General features: G+C 41.3%; 5 protein-coding genes and 1 long non-coding RNA gene across 7 annotated transcripts; 2 read left to right on the top strand and 4 right to left on the bottom strand.

The window, feature by feature from the left end:
- Positions 1 to 86: 86 nt before the first annotated feature.
- On the bottom strand, positions 87 to 2,699 carry LOC122829380. Its single transcript, XM_044113877.1, has 2 exons — positions 2,561 to 2,699; positions 87 to 1,661 (listed from the first exon to the last, which is right to left on the bottom strand). Exons 1-2 carry the CDS (start codon positions 2,577 to 2,579, stop codon positions 172 to 174), a joined length of 1,509 nt encoding a protein of 502 aa, XP_043969812.1. The 5' UTR covers positions 2,580 to 2,699; the 3' UTR covers positions 87 to 171.
- A 249-nt stretch (positions 2,700 to 2,948) lies between these two features.
- On the bottom strand, positions 2,949 to 4,450 carry LOC122829381 (histone H2A-like). The gene has a single exon (XM_044113878.1). The coding sequence runs from the start codon at positions 4,148 to 4,150 to the stop codon at positions 3,764 to 3,766; it is 387 nt and encodes a 128-aa protein (XP_043969813.1). The 5' UTR covers positions 4,151 to 4,450; the 3' UTR covers positions 2,949 to 3,763.
- A 46-nt stretch (positions 4,451 to 4,496) lies between these two features.
- LOC122829383 (histone H4-like) lies at positions 4,497 to 6,547 on the top strand. Of its 2 annotated transcripts, none has more exons than XM_044113880.1 (2): positions 4,497 to 4,847; positions 6,084 to 6,543. In XM_044113880.1, exons 1-2 carry the CDS (start codon positions 4,519 to 4,521, stop codon positions 6,400 to 6,402), a joined length of 648 nt encoding a protein of 215 aa, XP_043969815.1. In that variant the 5' UTR covers positions 4,497 to 4,518; the 3' UTR covers positions 6,403 to 6,543. The 2 variants fall into 2 exon arrangements, with proteins under 2 accessions (XP_043969815.1, XP_043969814.1); XM_044113879.1 differs by lacking the exon at positions 4,497 to 4,847 and adding an exon at positions 5,476 to 5,993 and having other exon boundaries at positions 6,071 to 6,547.
- Positions 6,548 to 7,134: 587 nt separating this feature from the next.
- LOC122829301 (histone H2B 1/2-like) lies at positions 7,135 to 7,771 on the top strand. The gene has a single exon (XM_044113744.1). The coding sequence runs from the start codon at positions 7,316 to 7,318 to the stop codon at positions 7,688 to 7,690; it is 375 nt and encodes a 124-aa protein (XP_043969679.1). The 5' UTR covers positions 7,135 to 7,315; the 3' UTR covers positions 7,691 to 7,771.
- Positions 7,772 to 8,987: 1,216 nt separating this feature from the next.
- LOC122829302 lies at positions 8,988 to 10,225 on the bottom strand. The gene is made up of 4 exons (XR_006370352.1): positions 10,043 to 10,225; positions 9,868 to 9,928; positions 9,352 to 9,490; positions 8,988 to 9,251 (listed from the first exon to the last, which is right to left on the bottom strand). It is a non-coding gene; the product is annotated as an uncharacterized LOC122829302 (long non-coding RNA).
- A 3,482-nt stretch (positions 10,226 to 13,707) lies between these two features.
- Positions 13,708 to 16,641, bottom strand: LOC122829320 (B-cell receptor CD22-like). The gene is made up of 8 exons (XM_044113771.1): positions 16,460 to 16,641; positions 16,233 to 16,319; positions 15,704 to 16,063; positions 15,397 to 15,606; positions 14,892 to 15,152; positions 14,477 to 14,737; positions 14,062 to 14,322; positions 13,708 to 13,910 (listed from the first exon to the last, which is right to left on the bottom strand). The coding sequence occupies exons 2-8, from the start codon at positions 16,291 to 16,293 to the stop codon at positions 13,708 to 13,710; spliced, it is 1,617 nt and encodes a 538-aa protein (XP_043969706.1). The 5' UTR covers positions 16,294 to 16,319; positions 16,460 to 16,641.
- Positions 16,642 to 16,867: the final 226 nt, after the last annotated feature.

The raw sequence follows: 16,867 nt of genomic DNA on the forward strand, positions 1-16,867 counted from the left end.
TGGACTCTAAGTAAAGCAAAAGTTCACCTGACCCAAAGTCAAGTGAACTGGAACCCAAAGAAGCAACAAAATATAGCAAACCAACATGATTTCAATATACTTTATTAAAGCATGGTAAATGCAAATAATTTAGAAACCAGTAACATTTCGTATTACATTACAGTACTTCAGTTAAAAAGGATTGGACATTGCAAACACAAAGGATACAGGAAGCTGAAGCCCAATATTGACAATGTGCAACTTTCCCATCCCTAATGCTCCAAGAATCAACCCCGCCACCGTCCCCACAGTTCCCAGCCATGAGGACCACCTTGTAGCTGCCGCCGATGTTGCACCAACTGACACCCCCGCTGCTCCGACCACTCCCAGCAGGGCACCCGCCATTTCTCCGTCACTCAGAACTGGAGCTAAAGCGTCCATTCCTGCGAGTAGGACTGCTGCGACCGAAGCTGCCCCTACAATAACTTTCACCTCACCAGCTGCTATGCGAACTAATGCCCCTCCCACTGTGGCCCCCAGGCCCAGCTGACACAGTTTTGCCCCAAAAAAGGATGTGCTCACAGCCTCCAGGGAAGACTGAAGGTTCATTCGAGTGCTGATGAATTCTGCGGACTGATTGTGCCCCGCCTGGCTCATCCTCGTAGCAGCTATAACAACCTCCTGCTTGGCATGCAGCGTGAGCATAGCAATGATGAAGGTTGCAAACATTCCCATGCACCCCACCAACATCCAGAACTTAAAGTTGGAGGACTGCATAAGAACAAAGGCAATGATTACAACTAAAGCCAGAAGCCCTATAAGCACAACCTGATGGCTCCCATAGCCAAACAATCCCAATACTGATGTGACAAAGGAAACCACTGCCATTGGTATTCCCGTGAAAGCCAAGAAATCGACTTGTTTGACCAAAACACTATTGATCCAGTCGTGGATGGTTCTTTGCTCCATTTCAGCCTCTTTATTCTCGATTTTCCTCTTGTCTATGGCCTCCCTTTCTCTTTTTTCAGTGATCCATCTCGCCCTGTCATCCACTGCGTTACCACCCTTCTCTATGGACAATATCCTCTCCTCTATTTGCAGAGCCACCCTTTGTCTCTGCTGCCACTCAATAATCTCCATGTCCTCCCTCTCTCTGAACATGACATCAACTCCTAGAGTGCAACAAGTCTCTCCCTTGGTCCATGCCAGCTGGAATAAAACACTAAGAGGTGGTTTAAGCACAGTGAACAGGCCTAAAGCCCACAGAAGTCCCACCATGCCATAGGTCCTCACAATCCATTCGATTGCCTTCCCAAATGTTGCTCCGCTGAGTGTGGTCCCTAGAATGCCAGCACATCCTGCCGACGCCCACAAGCCAGCAGAGTCTGCGTAGGAGGTGCTGCAGCTCCTCATTGCTACAAACAACGACGCTACCGCCGCCGCCAAAATAACTCCTGCTATGACGGATGTCATTGCTGTTGTCAGTGCTGTTGCTCCCATCAGCGTGCCCAGACCCAGGGGACCCATCACCCTGACCTCGTCCATCACTGGTTTCAGTGGACCGCTTGCAGTCATAGCAGACACGATCCTATTCACCGGGTCCTCCGTAGCGCCCAGTATGCACCCTCCCACAGCTCCCAGGGCAAATCCCAGAGCTGCCTCCGTCAACTGGCTCTTGCTTCCTGAAAAAGAAAGAAGGTGCGAATCGTTTTACCATTTCGGGAGCAAAAAAAATAGTTCTGTACCACCAGAACTATTGGACATCATATGATTTGAAACTATATTTCTGAAAACTCCACATTATCAAATCTTGTCATCACATTTAAAATACGTAATCCCAACAAATAATTTCTACGAGGCGAAAGTCAGTTTACTATTTCGACTTGATAGGCAGTCATGATTTCTTGTGACACTTTTGGATCAGAACCACAATCAATGGAAACATGGTGCAATATGAAGTCTTCAGAAAACAGTAATACATCAATGTTAACTTATGTGTTTTTACACTTCATAATTATGCTTTCTTTCAGTTTTTAGAGCTTCAAACATGTTCAGAAAAAGATTCCCTGCCAAACTGAACAAATTCCACAAGAAAAAATCTACACTTACTGCATTGCACATGAAGCTACGCATTTTTCAGCCGAAGCAGTCAAACAGTGGTTACATTTTTGTAATTTTAGTTTCAGATTTTTTCTTTCAGTATCTGTCACTATGTTATCTCAAGAGCACAATGTTGCCTCGTGGCAACGGACAATGTACCCAGACTCAGGCAACTTTGACAAACAGGTTTTTCAGGTTCGACCAGGAGAAGCGATCTCTATCTGTTCATGACCACATGTGACTTTAATCAAGCTAGCAAAGACAGAAGATATAAGCAATAAAAAACTGGTGTGAACACTTTAACCTACAAAAGGTATCATTTGTGTAGTTAGCCAATGATGAAAGCACTTGTAGTCCTGCCCGGTGGATGTTTTGCTTCAGCTCAGTTTACAAGAACAAAGCAGCAAACCACACTCAAACACTGGGTTATCAACAAACTTCTGAAGGAAAGTGTTAATTTAGGTATTAGACGAGGCCTTACTCAGTTTATTCCGTGCCATGTTGTCCAGAGATGAGGAAATCCTCTTTCCCAGAAATGCTTCTCTCCTCGTTTGTGTGCTCACAGGACTCGTAGTAAAACGTGTCTCAGATAGTTCCTTTTTTTCCTGACCCTCATAGTAAAGGAGCCTTCAGAAGACACGCCCTTTTTCCAACTCGCTTCCCTGAATCATCTTTCCTGGAGATCTACAGGATCTCTGCACTACGGAGGTCAACATGTTTGTCAGCGGGGGTTCAAAAGAGTAACAATGCAGCAACTGTGGTTTAGGTTGATGTAAAAAACAACAAATAAAAAAACAACAACACTTGAAATAAATGCATCTTTTATTGCAAAAGCATGAACGACAACACACAAAAAAATACTTCATTATATTTATTGAGAATGGAAAAAACATGTAATTAATCATGTTTTGATACATTGCCAAGTCTCTGAGATTTGTAATCTTCATCAATGGTGAAAGATTCAATCTTAAAAAAAAATCTGAAAAATTACATTGTGCTGTCTTTAGTTTGCATTTTATTGCATAAAAAGCATTTTATATGATGGAAAGATGGCACTTAACATACGGTGAAGATGTTTACTATTACAAATACAATGGGTTGAAGGTCTGGAAACTGGCTGGGTCACTCCAGGACTTAGCAATGTTTCTTGTGGAGCCACTCCTTAGTTTCCATGGATGTACATTTTGAGCCAATGTTATACTGGAAGACCCAGCAGGTCTTATTCTTCTTATTCTAATGCACAAAGGTCAAGAGCACCATCAGGACCCTTTGGGTAAGGAGGTGGTGGACCTCTGGAAATGGTTCAAGAGAGGAAGGATGAAGGAAGCAAGAGAGAGCTTGAGGAAGGAAAGAACAAAATAACGACAAGGACCTGGGTTGATAAAAAGGAAAGGAAAAAGAAAAAGTACTTGAATTTATAATAGTAGGATAAGTTAATCTAAAGACATTTAGGAGTAACATGGTTAATTGTTTTTTTTGCTCATTTTATTTTCTGCAGATGTGGAAAAATACAGAAATCAATCCCCATTTTTTCCCACATGTTGAACCGTTTCCCCACACAGTAGTTTATCATAATCATAGTTTAGAAAGCATTTTCTTTTTAAAGATGAAAAAAGGAATAATACCCTTAATTGAACAAATGAGTGTGGTCCTTTGTCCCGCAGTGTTGACAATGCCAGCAGCTCTACTTGGTCTTGGCGGCCTTCTCGGTCTTCTTGGGCAGCAGCACCGCCTGGATGTTGGGCAACACTCCACCCTGGGCGATGGTGACTCCACCCAGCAGCTTGTTGAGCTCCTCGTCGTTGCGGACGGCCAGCTGCAGGTGACGGGGGATGATGCGGGTCTTCTTGTTGTCGCGGGCAGCGTTTCCAGCCAGCTCCAGGATCTCAGCGGTCAGATACTCCAGGACGGCCGCCAGGTAGACTGGGGCTCCGGCACCGACACGCTGCGCGTAGTTGCCTTTGCGCAGCAGCCTGTGGACACGGCCCACGGGGAACTGCAGTCCTGCGCGGGAGGAACGAGTCTTGGCCTTGGCTCTGGCCTTTCCTCCGGTTTTGCCTCTTCCGCTCATCCTGAAGCTTCTTTCTAGAGATCAAACTCGAGGAAAATGTAGAGCAGCGGCTGAAAGCTTGTCTTATATGAGTGCGGAGAGAGCGGGAGTCTCTGAAACAACCAACCAGAAAAGCTTCCGGCAGAGCGGGACACTCGCGAGTTTGAGTGGACTTTTTCAAGCGAGTTTCCTCCAATGAGCAGCGAGGACTGAGCCGGGGGTCGGAGCTCTCTAGGCGGAGCTGAGCTCCAGGAGGAGCCGCTCACCAATCAGGAGCCCAACATGTCCGGCAGCGTCACTTCCCCCCTGCTGCTCCCACACTTTAACAGCAGCGGCTCTCCGCTGCCTCTGACACATTTCTCCGTGTTTCGGTAGAGAAAGCAGCAGACATGGCGAGAACCAAGCAGACCGCCCGTAAATCTACCGGAGGCAAAGCTCCCAGAAAGCAGCTGGCCACCAAGGCGGCCCGGAAGAGCGCCCCGGCTACCGGCGGCGTCAAGAAGCCTCACCGCTACAGGCCCGGTACCGTGGCTCTGCGGGAGATCCGTCGCTACCAGAAGTCCACGGAGCTGCTGATCCGCAAGCTGCCCTTCCAGCGCCTGGTCCGAGAGATCGCTCAGGACTTCAAGACCGACCTGCGCTTCCAGAGCTCCGCCGTCATGGCTCTGCAGGAGGCCAGCGAGGCCTACCTGGTGGGTCTGTTCGAGGACACCAACCTGTGCGCCATCCACGCCAAGAGGGTCACCATCATGCCCAAAGACATCCAGCTGGCCCGCCGCATCCGTGGAGAGAGAGCTTAAGCTGCTGACCACACACACACACACCACAATGGCTCTTTTCAGAGCCACACACATTTTCTCAAGAGCTTTATCCTTTCACGGTTTCAGATCAGAAATGTTTGGAAACACAATGAATGAAACTAATAAATGAAAAACTAAAAAAAACCCTGGAAAATAACAGATATTTGTGTCTTGCAATATATTAAAACCTGGCCAATGTTTTCAAAAGAAAAGTGTTTATAGAAAACTCGTTCATTACATCAGACAGTACAAATGAAATTTTATGTAAATTAGATCACAAAGACTAAATTTCTGTTTAGACAAACGGGTGAGATTCTAAATGAAAATTCTTGCTGCTGTCCAAAATGAGATTATTTCATCCTCATGAGGAAGCTATATAACTTGTTTGATTATTGATTATGACTTTTATTCCCCAGTTCTAAAAAAATATTGGCTTAATCCAAACCTTCATCTTGAATCTGATCTCAGTCATTTAAATAAATGTTGCCTTTGATTCCTGTTTCCATTGTAAACACAAATCTAGTGCTTCTATAGTAGCTGTAATTAAACTTATATTTAGAAATATTCTCTCAATCAAGAGGATTTAATAAATTACAGACCTGTAACTAATCTTCATTTTCAATCTAAAATGCTTGAGAAAATACTTGTCTTGAAATGACTGGTCTTGTTAGATCTCAGTTGATCACAATAATCTTAGAAATGTCTAACCATGCTGCAGGGATGAAGGGAAAAAGCACTGAGCAAGTTTAAATCGTATTTATTTGAGAAATTAAACTTTATTTATGTTGTAGTTCTCCTACTCCATTAGTCCTAATTTATTTTTCCACATTCATAATCTTGTGCTACATCTATTATCATGCATATAATTTCTGTCAGACACTTATTTATGATTTTTCTAACATCCTCTGTCCACATGATGATATATATTCAATAGTCATCTATTAACTTTATCACATTTAAATGAATGTTGGAGAGCTTCAAAAACAGCAATAAATAATTATTTTCCCTCTTGATGTTGGTCGGTAGGTGGCGCCAAAGGAAAGGCCCAGACCAAGCAGGTTCAGGTAAACCTCATGTCTTCTAACACGTCCGGAGGACTGCTACAAACCCTGCAGAACCATCTGTGGACTCATTACTACAGAGAACCACCGTAGTGTCACAATGAGCGGACGAGGCAAAGGAGGAAAAGGTCTGGGCAAAGGAGGCGCTAAGCGCCACCGTAAAGTCCTGCGTGACAACATCCAGGGAATCACCAAGCCGGCCATCCGCCGTCTGGCTCGCCGCGGTGGAGTCAAGAGAATCTCCGGCCTGATCTACGAGGAGACCCGCGGGGTGCTGAAGGTGTTCCTGGAGAACGTGATCCGTGACGCCGTTACGTACACCGAGCACGCCAAGAGGAAGACCGTCACCGCCATGGACGTGGTGTACGCTCTGAAGAGACAGGGCCGCACTTTGTACGGCTTTGGAGGTTAAACTCAGCGCGTTGATTACAGCGAACCAAAGGCCCTTTTCAGGGCCAAACAACTGCTGCTAATGGGGCAAAAGTTCTTGTTCATGTCGTCAAAGTCTAAAGCTTTTTCAGTTTAGGTTGTAATTGAGCTGTTAGCTGGAAGTACCAGGAGTTTGATTTAAATAACATCAGGCATAATAAAAAGTATGCCTATAAATACACCACAGTTTTTTTAAAAAGACAGTTATAATCCATACAGTGTTATTTAGCAGTGAAAATTACCTGAAATATGGAGACTAGTTCTAGTAGTAATTTGTTTGCTGAACATTCAAGTTAAAAAGACATTATAATAAGTTCTACACAAAGGTATGTTTTATATGTCCCCTGGTTTCTGATGAAGTCACCCAATAAAAATCCTCTTAATCATAAAATTCGCTGATTGGTAAATTTAAAAACTTGCAGAGCAGTGTGCGTTGAGGATCCGGACTGGGAATCACTGCTGCAGTGTTCTGTTTTACAAAACTTTTCAAATGAAACATGGATGTTGGTTTCATTAACTCGCCAGTTTGTTGGTTTCAATTAAAATTACTGGCTAAGAATAAAAAATACTGAGAGAAAAATATGTAAAGGTGTTAATACTCGGCTCTTCTGCTGCGTTTTAGTTCTGCTCCGTTTTATTTATCTCTATAAACCCTCATATATTATATAACAGCTCTGTGAACGTGAAAACGTTCAGTTTCCTGCCGCCGTTTTCGTTCTTCAGTTGAATTTGGCGCAACATTTGAAACTAATCATCTTCCTGTTGAACTGGGCTTCTTGCCGGCTCAGCCAATCACAGTCAGGGGGCGGGGCTAGAGGACTTCCTTTCGCTCTGTATAAGAGCAGGTTCCCTCCGCCGCTGCTGCTCAGTCTTTACTGTAAACTCAGAGAGGAAACATGCCCGAACCCGCCAAGTCTGCGCCCAAGAAGGGCTCCAAGAAAGCGGTCACCAAAACCGCCGGCAAAGGAGGCAAGAAGAAGAGAAGGACCAGGAAGGAGAGCTACGCCATCTACGTGTACAAGGTGCTGAAGCAGGTCCATCCCGACACCGGCATCTCCTCCAAGGCCATGAGCATCATGAACTCGTTCGTCAACGACATCTTTGAGCGCATCGCCTCCGAGGCTTCCCGTCTGGCTCACTACAACAAGCGCTCCACCATCAGCTCCAGGGAGATCCAGACCGCCGTGCGCCTCCTGCTGCCCGGTGAGCTGGCCAAGCACGCCGTGTCTGAGGGAACCAAGGCGGTCACCAAGTACACCAGCTCCAAGTAAACCAGCTGCCAATACTGCTGCTGCTCGGACACAACAACACAACGGCTCTTTTAAGAGCCACACACACAACACTGAAGAGCAACACTCCTCTGCTACATCAATGTGTCCAGTTTTCAATACTGACCTGAATTTACTTTTAGGTCTGATAAAGCAACGAGCTAACTTGTTGTAATGTGGGAAAACTAAAATGAGCTTCACTTGGATACGTTTTAGAAATATAGCCATAGTGACCCAGTCATATGTCACTAATGGGATATAATTTATTTCTTTAAAACTTTGTAGTGGGGGAAAAAATACTATTTCCAAGCACTGTTAAGTTAAAATCACTGTCAGGTTTATTCATATATTGTGCACAATACAGAGAGCTTGTAGGACAATCAGTAATGAAGCAGGTCTGGATGAAAAGCTGTCAGGCAGAGACAACACATGAGTTTTATACAAAGGAATAAGGGATCCTACGCATGGGAAACAGACTGATTCCCAACAATGTCCAACCTTGTGCATGTAACCAAAATAGTTTTAACTTGGTGGAAATATTCAGAACTTAGAATAAACATATAACTAGCAGGTGGGATCTTATTGTAATTTTTCTCTACAGACTTGGTGTCAATATTGTAAAACAAAATGCCTTAAAAGGCTCAATGCATACTGATCAGCTTGCTCCAGTTCTACATTTTATATTCATTATTCCATCTAAAAATTGATCAGTTTTGTCTTTTTAAGCAATTTCTAGATTTACATAAATTTTGCTAATGTCTCAAAACATTTACTGTAGTTGTAATTTTTGGTGATTCCAAACAGAAAGTGAGCTGTAGTTGGTGTCTGTACATTAATATAAATTCCTGAGTGGATGTTGAATCATGTCTTCAATACAGAACTCAAAAGGAGTTTGTAAGAATATTTACAGCAAAAGATATTTCTATGTTTAAACTTCCTTTGTGGATCAGGTCTGTTCTGGCTTTTAGTTTGGCGATCGTGATGATCTGTGTGTATAAAGTTGTGTATCTATTAGTTTCCAACCTGCAACACAAAAATCATCTGAAAGCTGAATTAAGGTTGAAAGTTATTCAAATAAAATTAGTTTAAGCTTCACATTCAGAACAAACAGTATCTTGATTTATCAAATTTAATTATTTCTGCTGGAATATATTGGAGTATTATAATAATAACAATAATAATAATACAAACAACATAAAAACTGTGTTGCTTTTGTTTTGTTTTTCAGTACCAACATCTAGAATGAGGATGAATTCCCATTGCTTCTGATTTGTATTTTCTCAAAACGTCATTTTATTCATATAGAACATTTTCATCAACAAGTCAATTCAAAAATCTTTACATGAATTACAGGAAATGCAAACAAAAGAAAAGCAAGAGAGAAACAAAAAGTACTTTATAATTTATACACTAACAGGAGTTTCTCTGGATAAACTAATGCAGAATAAAAGTAAAAGTCATTTATAACCCAGTAGGAGTTTCTCTGCTGTTCTTTCCTGGTTTGTTGATTTTGCTGTACAAGGCAGCTGGATCCTCCACAGTGTCCTGCTTTTCAGACTCGGTTCTGCAGGAATTGTTTTCATGTTAATAAAGATTTTATACAAAATAAGAAACTATCAGGTCAGATTTTCTTTTTATATATATATATATATAGAGCATCTCACCTTGCATCAGTTCTGGTTCTGCCACAGTTAACAGAAGCATACTCCACCCTCTCGTCTTCCTTCTTCTTCTTGTGTCTCTTGGACCCAGTTGGGCCAAGTTGGACCGTGTTGCAGTAAAGAGGCTCTTCCTGTTTCGTTGCTAAGTGGACAACAGTTAATGTGACTGGACACCAGTCACATTAACCAGTAGGGGGCGCTCTGAGAGCTTTATGGTAATGAAGACACCAAATACAGCAGAACCCAATCAGAAACTAAAAGAAATAATTTGGATTTAACTTTTTAAAAGGAAAAGAGTGACTGAAGATTTGTTTAATTTGATCATAAAGCAGAAACCAGCAAACTGTCTCTTGAAGATCCAAAGGGTTTTAAATAACAGCATGAGAAAAAAGTCGTACAAATCAGATCAGGGTTCAATAACCTTAATAATAATTCACCCGAGTGTTTTTGAAGAATGACGAATTCAATTAATTTAGAAAATCCTTGAAAGAGCAGACAGAAGTCATTTTCCTCTCTAACCTGTTCACTGGGAACTGGTCCTGCTCCACGTCTGGACGGCTGCTTCCACACTTTGGTTTTCCTGCTCCAAAGACATTAATTCAGAAGGTCATGATGAGGAGCTAAACAAAATCAAGACTTTGAAGAGTTTTATTATTATTATTATTATTTTTAACAAAGTATCAGAACTGCTCACATGATCCACAAAATGAGACAGATGAGTATGAGAATCAGGAGAACAGCAGGGACTGTAGCAGCAACAGCAACAACAACTTGGTTCCTTGGTGCTAAACAGATCAATGACAGTTAAAGTACAATATGCAGCAATTCTACCTATTAATAACTATTATTACAGGCAGCGATTCTCCTCAACATTGAACTGATATAAATGTGAATGATGTTGTGCTATTGTGATACAGTAACGTTAATTATGAACCCAGGGTTACTAACTTGAAGTATCTGATTCCAAACAGGCGAGCTGCAAAATGGGCCAAATATAAATTCCAAGAGGCAGCTGTGCTTCCAATCTGCTAAGACCTTCAGCGGTTTGACTTCAACTAAGGTTTCTCATAAGAATGAAAAATTATTTCTTTAAAAGTTCACCTAAACTTTCCAGTCTTACTGAGTAGAAACTGAAGCCCCCAGAATCTAGTTGTAACTGCCCCTACAAAAAAGTCCCATGAAAATCACGTGTCTATAGTCAAGTTTTTACGTGAATGACGTGTGAAAGATATGAATCACACGTGAAAGTACATGTATTTGTGTGATTTTGGAACGTTTCGTAGTGAAATCACATGTGATTTACACATTTTCACATGTGGAAATATATGATATACATATATACAATTATAAAATAATGAGATCACCTTTTTTTACCATGAAAATTTCGAATTTCTTTACATTATTCTTTTCACGATGAATATGAGGTCACATGTCAATCTCATAATTTTCTAAGACATAACTGATAACTATAAGTTTACTAACATAAACTTGCAGCTATGAATCAAGACTTCTAAGACAAGTATATATGTACACAAAACAACAATTTATTTACTTCTCTTTGAAACTGTTGAGAACCAGAAACAACTTTTAACATCTGAGCATGACACCGTACAGATTTGCCCCAAATTATGCCCAGACAATAAACATGTGGAAACCAGATGTGTAGAAACTGGTTTAATACCGTCAGGGCCAGTCCAGAGAGGGAAAACAAAACCTCAGCGACTCGTCCTTCACGTTGTTTCAGGAGAGACTGTAGCATTCGAGTGTGAACCCTGAGTCTCCTTAATGTCCTTATGAACGGTTAGAACACACACACACACACACTTGTTGGCACTGGTGGCTTGTATAGGGGTTCTTCTTATATGTGCCAGTAACCACAGGTGAAGGTGCTGTGGGTGATGAGGTCTCTGGCTGTTCTGATGTGTTGCCTCATTCATTCCTCATCTGAGCTTCACTGGACCACTGGCCTCCAACAAACTGTAAAAATTAACAAAACAAAGCTCCTATGATCTTGACTACATTTCATGTACATGCCCACACACACACACACACACACAGCAGAGTCCTACTTATACATTAGTGTGTAATTGACCATAATGAAATGGGGTGATAATCTGATCTGCTAAATAAAGAAGCATGAAGTGACGTTGTTTGGTGACTATCCTGTGTCAGGCTAAAAAAAACACTTCAGTTGATAAAACTGATTCTCTCGGCAATTAAAAGAAAAAATAACGCAGTGTTAAAAACAGTAACAGGTTAATTTATATTTTTCAACTGGAAGAACGTCATCATAATAGCAGCTCACACATCTGCACGCGCTCCAGACATGGAGGGAGGGTGGAGAAATGGCCCTTTGTTTATAACGGTCCTCAACTTTAATTTTGACTGAAAAAAGCTGCCGTCTGTTGTGCACGCCATTAAAAAATACCCGAGGTAAAGTTTAAGTAGTGAACCATTCACACTAATTTGCTTTGGAACCTGTAGGACTCAAGATAATGCCTTCAAACTGTAAAATCGTCCAGCATTCAGCTAACGTTTAGCTAGCTTAGCATGACTTCAGCACTAAGGAAAAGTTCACTGGTACATCACAATCAGTACGCATTTCTATCCAGATTTATATTTCTGTGTAAATTCAAAACAAGTAAAACATTTCTTACCTTTTGTTCGGGAAAAAAGCCAACTGTTCAAGTCCACTTAATCCATGAAAAAAGAGAAAGAAAGCGCTCAAATATCCGCTTTCTTCCCCCTCATTTTTAAATTCTTCTCAACGGTCCAGCGGGACAAAATGAAAAATCTTCTAGAGAGGGGGGTTGGGCTTGAAAACATCTCGCGAGATTTTCGAAATAACACGGAATATATATATATATATATATACAGTGTTGGCATAGTTACTTTGAAAAAGTAACTTTAATCGGACTACTGATTACTCCTTGAAAAAGTAACTTAGTTATATTACTGACTACTTGATTTGGAAAGTAACTAAGTTACATTAAAAGTAACTTTTTAGTTACTTTCAGCAGCTGATAACAACAACGCTCCGCCTCCTGTGAAAATCACATTGAGCTTTGCCAATTCTTAATTGTAATTTATTTTATAATGGTAACATCAACAATGTGTCTCCACTGATAAGGTTGAACTGAAGAGGAGATTGTACAAAAAAATAAAAAACGTGAGTAATTTGTGTTTTCCAGACTGTTGTCTGGAAAACTCTAAGAAGGATTTTAAAGCCCCCCCCCCCAAAAAAAAAAATCCCCCCAGCCTCCAGGTTCTGCGTTACGGCCCTGCGTTTGGTCTCAAAGCTCAGCGCACAGAGCTCCTCCTGCAGCTCCACAACTCAGATGGCTGCACAGATTTGTGACACTTATCTTAATATTAATAATTATAATGGCGTTAAGTTTCCATTATAATTATTGGCAACTACGGACACGTTCATTCGTGGCTGTTTTCACGTTTATTGCGCTGTTCATATTGGTCTCGTTGTTTGCCGTTTTCTGGAGCGCAACGCGAAGCTCGACGTCATTCAGAGGTAAAACATTAACTTGACATTAACAACGACACAGCGTGACGGATCATCGGGGAAATGATGGACGGGGAGAGACTGAGTAAAACTACCTTAATGACGGACAAATTCTGGGATTTATTATAAGTCTCTGCTTATTTCCAAGCCCAAATGAGCAACTTCACGTTCAAAAACGAGCCTAAAAAGGTGCAACCCGCCGCTCATTAAATTTGCAAGCGACTTTAAAAAAATGAAGCCCAAAGCCGCTTGTAATAATCGGACTTGGCGACAGAAACTGAAAATAGTTCCAGTTTTTCCACCAACAAAATCTTCCTCCATTGTTTACCGCCGGTCACTCGACAAGACGAGTAGAGGAAATACGATTACGTAAATAAAAAAAAAAGAAGATAGTAACGCACAGTGATTTTGATAAGTAACTGTAGTCTGACTACTCGATTTGAAATAGCAACGCGTTATATTACTCGTTACTGAAAAAAGTGGTCCGACGTCAGTAACGCGCTAATTTGTAACGCGTTACTGACATCACTGTATATATATATATATATATATATATATATATATATATATATATATATATATATATATATATATATATATTGACACATGAATATAAGTGCTGCTATGTCTTAAAGTTGAAGTTTATGCCTCTGTCATAACTTAGCATTTATTTAAGTTATGCCAGAGGCACATAAGCTAAAGTACATGTGAGAAATATGTGATCATGTGTGATCCCATGTTGAATAAATTATGGATCACATGAACAAAATACTTTGTCACATGTGGAAAATGGGAACCACATGCGATCACATGTTAACAACGTCCCTCTGCTGTTCTGAGCTTCACAGTAATAATTTCCTCTGCTTCAATATAATGTTGGTGATGGTGAAGTTTTGTCCTGAAGCTTTTGGTGCCTTCTCTCCCTCCTTGTACCAGGTATAGTTAGCTTCAGGGTTAGCATCACTGCTGCAGGTCAGAGTCACCAGGCTGCCCTCCATGATTTCACCAGAGGGAGTCACTGATACAGAGGGAGGCCTGGGAGCATCTGCAGGAGAGGCCAGAAAGGTCAAAGGTAAACTGAGAGGAAGATGTGAAGATAATCTTTAAAAGGGGAAGAAAATTAAATCTATCAGGTCTTATTTCCTGGCGCCTCAGTAAAACACCAGAACGTTTGTAGTTAAACCCGATTGACTCACATGTGACCTGGACAGAGACGGGTCCAGATGTTTTCTCTCCCAGCTCGTTCTGAGCTGTGCAGTAATACAGTCCAGAGTCTGAGGACAGGATGGAGCTGAAGACAAACTGATGGTCTTTACTGATCACTGATTGGTCGTTGTTCTTCCTCCAGGTGTATTTAGCTTCTGGGTTAGCATCACTGCTACAGGTCAGAGTCACCAGGCTGCCCTCCATGATGCAACCAGAGGGAGTCACTGATACAGAGGGAGGCCTGGGAGCATCTGGAGGAGAGGCCAGAAAGGTCAAAGGTAAACTGAGAGGAAGATGTGAAGATATTAATCTTTAAAAGGGGAAGAAAATTAAATCTATCAGGTCTTATTTCCTGGCGCCTCAGTAAAACACCAGAACGTTTGTAGTTAAACCCGATTGACTCACATGTGACCTGGACAGAGACGGGTACAGATGTTTTCTTTCCCAGCTCGTTCTGAGCTGTGCAGTAATACAGTCCAGAGTCTGAGGACAGGATGGAGCTGAAGACAAACTGATGGTCTTTACTGACCACTGATTGGTTGTTGTTCTTCCTCCAGGTGTATTTAGCTTCTGGGTTAGCATCACTGCTACAGTTCAGAGTCACCAGGCTGCCCTCCATGATGTAACCAGAGGGAGTCACTGATACAGAGGGAGGCCTGGGAGCATCTGGAGGAGAGGCCAGAAAGGTCAAAGGTAAACTGAGAGGAAGATGTGAAGATATTAATCTTTAAAAGAGGAAGAACATTAAATCGATCAGGTCTTATTTCCTGGCGCCTCAGTAAAACACCAGAACGTTTGTAGTTAAACCAGATTGACTCACATGTGACCTGGACAGAGACGGGTCCAGATGTTTTCTTTCCCAGCTCGTTCTGAGCTGTGCAGTAATACAGTCCAGAGTCTGAGGACAGGATGGAGCTGAAGACAAACTGATGGTCTTTACTGACCACTGATTGGTTGTTGTTCTTCCTCCAGGTGTATTTAGCTTCTGGGTTAGCATCACTGCTACAGTTCAGAGTCACTGAACGCCCCTCAGTTATCTGACCAGAGGACATCAGTTTAGCAGAGAGAATCTCTGGAGCATCTGGAGGGAAAAATACAAAACTCAGTATAATTATCATCTGGATATTTTACTGGTTGCCAGAGGAGAGAAGGCAAAGAGTGTAAGAGTTTCTGTCACAGCCTTCTAGGCTCCAACACCAAAGATTTCCAACAAAGGCTGTGAGAGACAACAGGTGGTTTGGTTCTTGAACGCACTTCCAATATACTTGTCTTATTTCTTGAAAAAATATAGAATAAAATGTTAATATGATGAGGAGTAAACTTACACACAGAGGGAGAGCGGTGATTCTCATGTCCTTTAACAGAACAGGAATATTTGTCTCCATCTGCGACTGAGACGACTATAGACGAAGTCTGTTGCTTCATTTTCTTCTCTTTGTTGAACCAAACATATGAAGCAGGTTTGGTTAGATCACAGCTGCTTTCACACTTCAGCTCCGTCTGCGTCTCTGATCTTCTGACCTGAACTCTGAGGTCTGGATGGTAGAAGGAACAAGAACATCTCATTTTAAAACGAATCTGGAAAGATGCAAACAGAAACACAAAGATTCACAACAAACACAGATCTGTTACCTGTAACAGTCAAGGTGACTCCAGGTGAACCAGTAAATTTTCCACCTGGTTGGTTTGTTATGAATCTGAACTTGTACTCAGCTGAGTCTCTTTGTTTCAGATCTTTGATTGTCAGATTACAGCTGCTGCTCTTATCAAAGTCATAAGTTATTCGACTGTTATAGTCAGAATCTTTCTTCAGATCCAAAGGGACTCTATTGTTTTCTTTAGTGAACCAGAACCTTGTTTTAACTTCTGTTTTTATTCTATTTATTCTAGATGGATATTTATATGAGCATTTTATCTCCACTGTTGATCCTCTCAAGGCACAGATCTGAGTTGGATCATATTTTACTGACCAGTCAGGTTCATCTTGTCCCACTGAAACAGAAAACATCAACAATATTAATCACATTCACAATAATATACAACTACACCTCCCACAATGCCTCACTGGGACATTTTAAATGATTATTACTTCCATTAATTTGATTCAAATCAAATATTCTTGCTTGTCTGTCAACTCAAGTTGATCAACGTGTTTCAGTACCTGTCACAGAGAGGAACAGGACAACAAACCCAGTTGCTGCTGCTGCTGCAGAAAAACTCATCGCTGCTTCTCTCTTTAACTGTTTGGCTTCAGAAAAAAAAAATCAAACAAAAGCTTTTACATTTTCATATTTTGCTGCGATTGTTAATCATGAAAGTCTTTCAACATTAAAAGTCTCTCATTAGCTGTAATTTGATAAAAAATTAATACATTTCCAGGTTGCTCACCTCAGGAGAAGCTGCTGTCTTGCAATGCAACGCTGCAGAACATCGAGTCTGAGGGTGGAGGTGACACAGAGGAGTTTGTTAGTTTTTCTTCCTCTTCTTATTTCTAGCAACCCGGAAATTTTGCAAACTTTAATTTATCTCTGCCTCATTTCCTGTGCTGTGTTTTTGTTATCGTCATTGTAAATGTGATCGTTTTTGTCACAAACGGTGCTTCAGTGATCAGCATTGCTATGAAAAACTGATAAAAAGTTATAAGTTATAAAAGTGTTCTCTGTGTGTGAGGCTGCATTAAAATAACTGCATTAAAATAACATTTGTTGCTTATGACGTTTTTAAATCTCATTTCTGGTTTTTACTGCTGTGGATTGAAACTAATGGGGTAAAAATAGAAGCAAAAAAACTGAATTT

This window comes from Gambusia affinis, linkage group LG04, assembly GCF_019740435.1.
Source record: "Gambusia affinis linkage group LG04, SWU_Gaff_1.0, whole genome shotgun sequence".
Classification (NCBI taxonomy): Eukaryota; Metazoa; Chordata; class Actinopteri; order Cyprinodontiformes; family Poeciliidae; genus Gambusia; species Gambusia affinis.